At 41.9% G+C, this 8,043-nt stretch overlaps 1 protein-coding gene across 4 annotated transcripts; it reads right to left on the reverse strand.

Annotated features, from left to right (window-relative positions):
* Positions 1–111: 111 nt before the first annotated feature.
* On the reverse strand, positions 112–7,530 carry LOC139770292 (uncharacterized protein CG7065-like). Of its 4 annotated transcripts, none has more exons than XM_071702165.1 (6): positions 7,324–7,530; positions 5,689–5,800; positions 4,688–5,409; positions 4,429–4,529; positions 4,247–4,346; positions 112–3,843 (listed from the first exon to the last, which is right to left on the reverse strand). In XM_071702165.1, the coding sequence occupies exons 2-6, from the start codon at positions 5,758–5,760 to the stop codon at positions 1,086–1,088; spliced, it is 3,753 nt and encodes a 1,250-aa protein (XP_071558266.1). In that variant the 5' UTR covers positions 5,761–5,800; positions 7,324–7,530; the 3' UTR covers positions 112–1,085. The 4 variants fall into 4 exon arrangements, with proteins under 4 accessions (XP_071558266.1, XP_071558264.1, XP_071558265.1 ...); XM_071702163.1 differs by having other exon boundaries at positions 5,683–5,800; XM_071702164.1 differs by lacking the exon at positions 7,324–7,530 and adding an exon at positions 6,705–7,312 and having other exon boundaries at positions 5,683–5,800.
* Between the last annotated feature and the right edge of the window lie 513 nt (positions 7,531–8,043).

Genomic DNA, 8,043 nt, shown 5'->3' on the forward strand with positions numbered 1-8,043 from the left:
TTTTGTTAGCCGGTCAATTATGTTTATCAATTATCTTTATGGAAAGAGAATAAATCTTCAAAATTCGTATTATTTTAAATTAATGGAAAATATATTACAATTAATGCGCTATTCTTGTGACATATTTATTCAACAATTACACTTTGATTATAGTAAATGTCAAATGTCCTGAATATCGCCGGTGTGAAGTATTTCAGTATTCTAAAACGCCTTTTACACGATAATTGCGATCTGCTTTATTAAATATCGCAATTTCTATACGACAAAAGCGGTGATGATTATTACTTATCAAATATATTACAAATAGTAAAATCACGTTGTGACGATGCACACGATCTGGCGATTAGTCTGTTCATTTTACTTACTGTCGTTTGGTCGAAGTTGTACGATGTATGTAACAACGACACACATTCACTTCGTGCATGTACAATTCACTCAAACGCGACGTACATTCGGTCGATATACACAGCTTATAAGACTTTCACTGACACGCACCCGCGCAGCTGATACATGAAAACTCACGCAAAAACGAATGCGAGTTACGAATGAAAAAGACGCTGGAAATACGGGTAAAAAAAGAAAATTTCGGACATTACATGTTTAACGTACAATTGACACGCTCTCGCGAGTTGTCATGCATCGAAACGAGATTCTCTATCCCATTTGAAAATGACAAACTCGAATATGACAATATATGGTTGTTTTTTTTACTCATCGCATGTGGAGATAGCAATAGATGCGTTTCGTTTGTAGGAATAAATAAAGATATATACATGCGCAGAGAAGGCGAAACATTTGGAATTACAAATTCCTAAGTACAACTTTTTTGATAAACACTACAGAAGCACTTGCGTAAATAGAACGAAAAGTGCTGTGCAATTATTGTTAGTCAATTACGAAATGAAATCTGATCCATTTCGTTAAAAATACATAAAGCTTGAATAGAAACGAGGGAGTTAAGAATTTGACATCTGCGCACAGAAAGAGAACGGGACTTAGGACTTTGTTCAAGTTCGTATAAACCTGACGCGCCGCAATGCGGATGTTCATTGAAGAGGTCACCGATGAAGCGAAGGACGTTTCACTCAATAAAATCGCTGTTGCTGCATGTAAGGATCGTATTGCTGCGATGGGGGTTGCTGAACGTAATTTGGCGGAGGTACGGCTTGCGGTGCACCGTAAGAGCCGTAAGTTTGCTGGGGATACTGATTCGGCGGTCCGCCGTATTGACCTGGATTAACCGGATTGCTGTAACCCTGATAATTGTAACCATTGTCCATGTATCCAGGATTATTAGGAAACATTTGCGGTTGCGGTTGATAATTTGGAAACTGTTGATTCGACATATTAGGATAGGTCATCGGCTGTTCCTGGGGCCGCGGCTGATTATTCTGGAGAAAACCTTGATTGTAGAAGGTCGGCATTGCCCCAGGCGGCGCCGGCTCGGCGGAACTCGCTACCGGCTCGGTTTTTTCGCCACCCAGACTCAGCGATTTCGGAACGTATTTGTTCGGCAAGTCGCACATAATGTTCGCAATCAGACGTTTAGTTTCATTCAGTATCGCGTTCGGATCATTCGTTTTCGCAGTTTCCTTTTGCCTCGATATCGGTGATCGCGACCTCGGCCTTGATCTTGATCGCGATCTCGATCTCGATCGCGACCGTGATCGCGATTGAGACCACGATGTCGGCGACTTGGAAAACGTACGGGACTTCTTCGCTTTTTCATTTTCACTTACATTCTTACTCGCTGCCTTGAAGACATCTTCATACGTATAGTCGTCATCATCATCAGACAGGTCTATCGTTTTGATCTTAGTTTTGTCTTCGCTATCCTTCTTCGTTTGTAACTCATCGTCCTCGTCGTTCGCGAACATATCCAATTTAGGTTTCCATTTATCTTCATCGTCTGGTGGATTCTGAATGCCTTTACGAGTGGAAAACGGGGATATGCTCTTCCTGCCTTTGCCAATGGACATTTCGACCTCGGGGCTCGGTGATTTTCCGCTTCCCAATACCGGTAATGATGGCGACGGTAATGTCATGCCGAGATTAACGAAGTCTCTCAATTTCTCTACTCGGGTCGGATCACTCGCCTCAAGCTTCTTCAGAGAATTTATGAGACTGTGTTGCTCCTGTGTGCTCAGATCCTTAAACTTTTGCAACTTTATTTTCAGATCGTGGTCTGATAAATCCTCGACTTTCGCGGCCTGAGGCTGAGCAGACTCGACCGAAATAGTTACTGTTGGTTTGGCAGGCTCTGTTGCTGGAGGAGCGACAGTGCCGCAATTCGCTAGACCTTTGACGAAATCAGCAGTGGTGACAGGTTTATCGGAGTGTTTTGACGCCTCTGCCATGCCGACTACAGCATTAATGAGAGTTTCTAATTCTTCCTGCGAGACATTTGTTCTACCTTGCGCGACGAGGGCTGCGGCGATCTGCTGAGCGATAGCGACTTTGTCAACTGTGCCGACACCTGGCACGCTCACCGGTTCAGATTTAATGACCGGTGTAGTTATCTCCACCGGTCTTGAATATGTGGTCCGATTGATGTAATTCGTCGTAGGTTTACATGCTTCCAGAAGTTCTCGTTCCTTCTTTTTCTTCTCCTCTTCTAGCTTCTTCTTGCTCTCAGAAGCCCTGTGTAGCAATTTAGCGATATTCTGTATAGCGGTTTTAGTGGCTGTAACCGCCATTTTTTCCACCATGCCCGCAAACAGTTGACCCTTGAGCTTTTCTTTAACGGTCTCGAACAGGACGCTCACTTCTTCGTCGTATAGCAATTCTTCGGCAGAATTTGGCTTTGCTTTCTCAGCCGCTAAGGCTTTCGACAAAAGCGATACTATCTTAGGGCCAAGGGAGCCTAGCTGTCCCTCAAGCGCTGTGAGTAATCGCAATAAACCGACGACTTCGAGATCTTCTGTCAATACCTCTTCCGTGACAGGCGGTGGAGTAGGTGATTTATCTTTTACAGGATACGGCGTCGCGTAATATATCGGCCTAGTACGCGATGGATAACTATGGCTGTATACGCTTCCTCTTCCGCGCGAATACGAGGAATATACGTAATCTCGGTCTCTGGGTTCGTGACGGTCATAATAGTCAGGCTTGATCGTTTTCGTACCGACGTACTCTACTTCATCGTCGCTTTCCATGCGATGCCTGCTGCGCTTCATAGGGGAACGATCTCGTTCTCGTTCCCGCTCTCGTTCTCGCTCTCGCTCTCGCCTCGGTGGGATCCACTTCTCTGGCGGTTTATCTTCAGGTAATTCCAGTCTCTTTCTAATCTCTTCTTTTCGTTGCTGAAGCTGCTCATTGTGAATCTCGCGCATCCGCTTGTTCCAAAACTCAATCCACTCCGGCTTGAAGTCGTGCTTGCTTGGATCGTTACCTTCGGCCTGGAGCTCCTTGTATCGTCTGTTCCAGAATTTCTTCCACTCGTCTGGATAAGACGGATGTTTTTCGGGATTCTTCTCGTGGAACTTCAAAGCACGATCTAACGTTTCCTCGGCACGTCTAATCTGCTCGCGGTATTTATCCCACTTGTCGCGTTCCCTAAGAGGCTGTAAAGACCGCGATCGTGATCGCGACCGTCGCGAGTGTCGCACGCTACTACGATACTTTCCTGTGTTTTTCTCGACAGAACTTTTTCTTTTACTCCGATTCGGTGAGCGAGATCTTGAACGGGACGGCGATGGGCTGCTAGATATGCTCGAAAGTGATGAAAGCGACTTGGTATCATCCGAGGGTCGTTTTGGTGACTTTTGTACGTTTTCCTCAGGCTTCGGTGAGGTTTTACGAAGGTTCATTTTATCCTTGTTAACTATACGCATTTTGAAACCCCTAAAATGAGAACGATAATTCCAAAGTTCAAAGATATTCATATCCGAAAATTATAATTCTAACAGAAAATAATGACAAAATAAAAATGTACTATTATCATCCTGTTAAACTCCTGTTAATGGCAGCAGGAGTATGCAGTAAGACGTAAGCAGTTCCATTAGTCAATAACTTACTGCTTACGTCTTACTGTATACTCCTGCTGCCATTATAGACGACGCTTTAGTTTATAGATATAAAAATAATAATCAAAGAAAAATAATCAAACTTGGATATAAATTCGATTATTGAACTAATGAAAAATGCTTAAATTTTATTTAGAAATAATAAGTTAAAATATTATCTAAAATTTGTGGAAGTTACACTTATCAATCGTATTTTTGATTTCACTGCTTTATCTACTTACGATTTCGTAAGTTCCCCTTTAGATTCTAATTTTTTAGGCGACTTTTCCTTTTTCTTCTCTTCTTTTTTACTTTTATCGTCAATCTTTTTATCAGGGGAATCTTGATGGAGATTAATAATTTTAAAATTTTATTATTTATTATCGCTTCAGAAACAGTCATAAAAAGTAAATGTTGTACTCACCTTTCTTTTTAACATTACCATTTATTTCTGCCATTTTTTCATCAAAATTTGTTACCCATCGTATATCGTAAACTTCCATAAATGTACATTCTGACGTTTCTCTGTATATAGGAAACAGTCAAATTGATTTTCATATGACAAAGTCAAATAAAAAATTTAAATTACTAAAAAATTGCAACATTGAACGTAAGTCATAAACTGAGAAGATCAATTTTGATCAACGATAATAATATTGGTTGAATACTTTATTTTGACTTACCTAAAATGAACATCCTGATATACTCTCTTGATATATTGCATCTTATTTTTTTCAAATTGAGCCTTGTCTACCATTTGCGGCTTCATTCTTCCGAACTTTTCTTCGATTCTCTTCGCCACTAACACCGATATTTCATTGGCCCCGCGCTTATAGTTAGGGGTACGCGGTAACTCCGTAATTGCTCGCGATATAGTTGGAAAATGTCTATTCAGATACGTGATTCGGTGATTGTAACTGGTAATGTGGGCCATTACTGTGCGCGGATCGCCACGCTTGTCGCACAAAACACACGTGTAACTCGGTTCGCAGGAGTCGTTGTCCACCAACTCCAGTAGGTACTCGAGGCCGACGAGCGGCGAGCTCTGATGGCGATCTAAGCTCATCTGTATCGACGTGGTCCGCGTTATTTGATCTTCCATACCAGGTGGTACTGGCTCACCAGGCGCCAGGGTATCGTTGATAGTGGCGGATTGCACTGGCGCGATCATCTTGGCCACATCCGGTCGTTTCGACCACAGCATAACCGGATATGGCCATTCGTCCAGTTTCATTTTGTGACGATTACACAAGTTATGATTTATCAATTTATGGGCCCCGAATAAGGCAACGTTACAGATATGACACCATATATCACCATCTTCGGTCTCGGAGTAGACAGGTCTCAATGCGCCGTCTTCAGCGGTGACGCTGCATCGCATTATACGCTTCCGATCATATTCTTCCTATGAAACATAAACGATTCGTGAGGCGGATGATCTTCCGTTGGCGAATGCTAATTTCAAAAATATCCGTGACGGTCCATATATCATTTTTGCGAAGAATGGAATGTTAAATCTGTATCGTAGATGCGTAAAAAACAAATTATTTTGAATCTGGACTTGCATATTTGACAAGTTGCGTATCTGTTTACAAATTACTGTACGCACTATTGATAATAATTCATGGCAATTGGGCGTTTCTGTAGCCCTCAGCGCTATCATCCTATGTTTTTTTACCTTTACCTTATCCTTATCCTCTTCTGCTAAGTGAGAAGGATTACGTCCCTCTATATCAAGATCATCAAAGTTCTGCATGGTACGGCCGTAACAGCGGATGCACGGTCAGCAATATTTTCTGAAAATATCAAAATCTTATAAGGCCAAAAAAGTGATGATCATAGTACATCAAGGTTGGCACAAAATTGCAATTGCATTTCGCTTACGAGAGGTAAGCAGCAGAGTAAAGTGAAAGTCTCTAAGGCTCGCGAAGGTAACTTTTTTTTTTCATCGCTACACAGAAAGAGCACATTGGAAGAAAAACGACGCACCAATGAGCGTAAGCAAACGTTACATTCACAGACAGCTGGATTTTTATCTGTGAATATATAATTTCACGTATTGCATCAGCCAACCCTGTAGTAGCGGTTTTCTGCTAGCGTATCAATCTTTTGTTAATCATTGTAGTTTAGTTTGAAAATTTGAATTGGCCGTACTTACTTACCATTCATTATTGCCGCATGCGCTAACAACTAATATCTGACCGATAAGTATTTGCAGTACCGTATGTAATCCAATGTGTAAACACAAATTACGTATATGCATCAAAGGTAGATGTCATACTTAACTTTAGAGGTATATAACGAAACTATGAGTTCGTGTTCCATGTGCACACGCGTTCCAGAGAGAAAGAGACACGTGGCACAAAGTGGAATACGTCATTTGAAAATTCAATATCTTCAAATGAGGTTCATAAATATGCCTCAAAAGATTTTACGATTCTATTGTAACGATTGTATTATACAGTACAGAATAACAGAAGCTGCATAAACGGCTAAAACTGTATTAATGCTTACAACGAACGTAAAGTATAATTTTTTTTTTGTTTGTTTAAATACGCGCGTAGATGACAAAGTTACAATGTTTCTCGTATACTTAGGGAAGGTAAGGCGCTTCATCTTTTGGCGCGCTTACGCTCGCTAAGAGTAATCGCTGTTTACTACCTTGCCGGAGTATTTGCGAGTATTCCTCCGGCTACTTACCAACCGTGAAAGAGACAGAGACAAAGAGAGAGAGAGAGAGAGAGATCTCGAGATCCCGAGAACCGTTCCACTACGAAAAAAACCACCAATAAAACCACCAGGAACAAACTTAAACTGAACTGATCCTCCAAATGATCGGAGCCACAGGCGGGGCGAAGTTAAGACGCTGTTAACTTCGCCAAATCGACTGGACAATCGACGGGATTAATCGACGGGATATACCGCGGGTGCCTGTCGGTCGTTCGCGACGACCGAGAGTACATCCTTTAATCCGGCACTCGTCCCCGAACGGACGACGGACCGAGATCGCGCGTCAATCATCGTGCAATCGAACGTGGGAGAGAAAGAGAGAGCGGATGGGAGGTTAGACGCGACGGCGAACGTTTTTACGCCACGACTTGCGCGGACTTGCGTGGCGGCGCTCGTTTTTTCGACGCGGAGCGTCCCCGCGACGAGACGCGACGCTACGAAGGCGAGAGAATGAACACTTTTTCCCCCTGAAAATCGAGAGTACACCTCGTCCGCCTCGCGCCATCTCCGGACACCGTGTACCGTGTGATCGTTGATGGACTTCTCGTTCTCGTTTCTCACGTCCCGGCGTCCGACGGAGTTGACTTACCTAATTGCCGGTTCGTCGTCGATCGCACAGCGAGCTCGCCCGCGTGTCGTAAGTCCGATTATCTTTCAATCTCGTTTACGAAAATGACGAAACAGCTTTCTCACGGACATGGTGCGGGCCGTATGTACGGCTAACGTATTCGGTATTTTATGTATGTGATGATGTGCGTTAACTGTGCGTGAGTCGTGACAGTCACAGAACCATGGAAGAATCGGACGGTGCGCCTTTTTACACTGTGGTCAAACATCGAAATATAATCGGCGAATCGGGCGAATGATCGATTGACGGTAATTCAGTAAAAATGTATCGTCAATAAAACAGATTTGTATATTAACGTACGTTGATAAGGCAGGATGAGACGAGTTGGTTGCATAAAAGCATGCAGGAGTAAAAATAATATAATATATATCTGTACCTTAGAGGTAAAGAATCGTATCTCCAGTTTTTGTCTAAATTAATTTTAATATTTTTTCCAATATACCAGGAGTTTAAATTACATAATGGTATAAAAGATCTTACGTCCATTATTACTAGTTCCTAAAATACAATGTCTAGAAAAAGTCGTATTGGAAATTTTTATATAAATAAATAAACTTTAAATCCTGTCATTTTTTCTAAAAATACAATTCTTTAAGATACCTCTTACAGATATACATATAAAAATGTATAAAGTTTTTCTAGTAAATTTATGAAGTTATATCTTTCTGTAAGAAATTGAGA

Source organism: Temnothorax nylanderi, unplaced genomic scaffold, assembly GCF_030848795.1.
Source record: "Temnothorax nylanderi isolate EJ_2023f unplaced genomic scaffold, tnyl_v1.0 TNYL_tig0028_pilon, whole genome shotgun sequence".
Lineage (NCBI taxonomy): Eukaryota > Metazoa > Arthropoda > Insecta > Hymenoptera > Formicidae > Temnothorax > Temnothorax nylanderi.

Excerpts from the sequence above, each read along its gene's own strand:
- LOC139770292 (XM_071702163.1), bottom strand. The coding sequence starts at position 5,760 with ATGCAGAACTTTGATGATCTTGATATAGAGGGACGTAATCCTTCTCAC. Across the intron at positions 4,530-4,687 it reads TATCAGGATGTTCATTTTAG|AGAAACGTCAGAATGTACAT; the intron begins GTAAGTCAAAAT and ends TCCTATATACAG. Across the intron at positions 3,844-4,246 it reads AAAGGGGAACTTACGAAATC|GGGTTTCAAAATGCGTATAG; the intron begins GTAAGTAGATAA and ends TTCTCATTTTAG.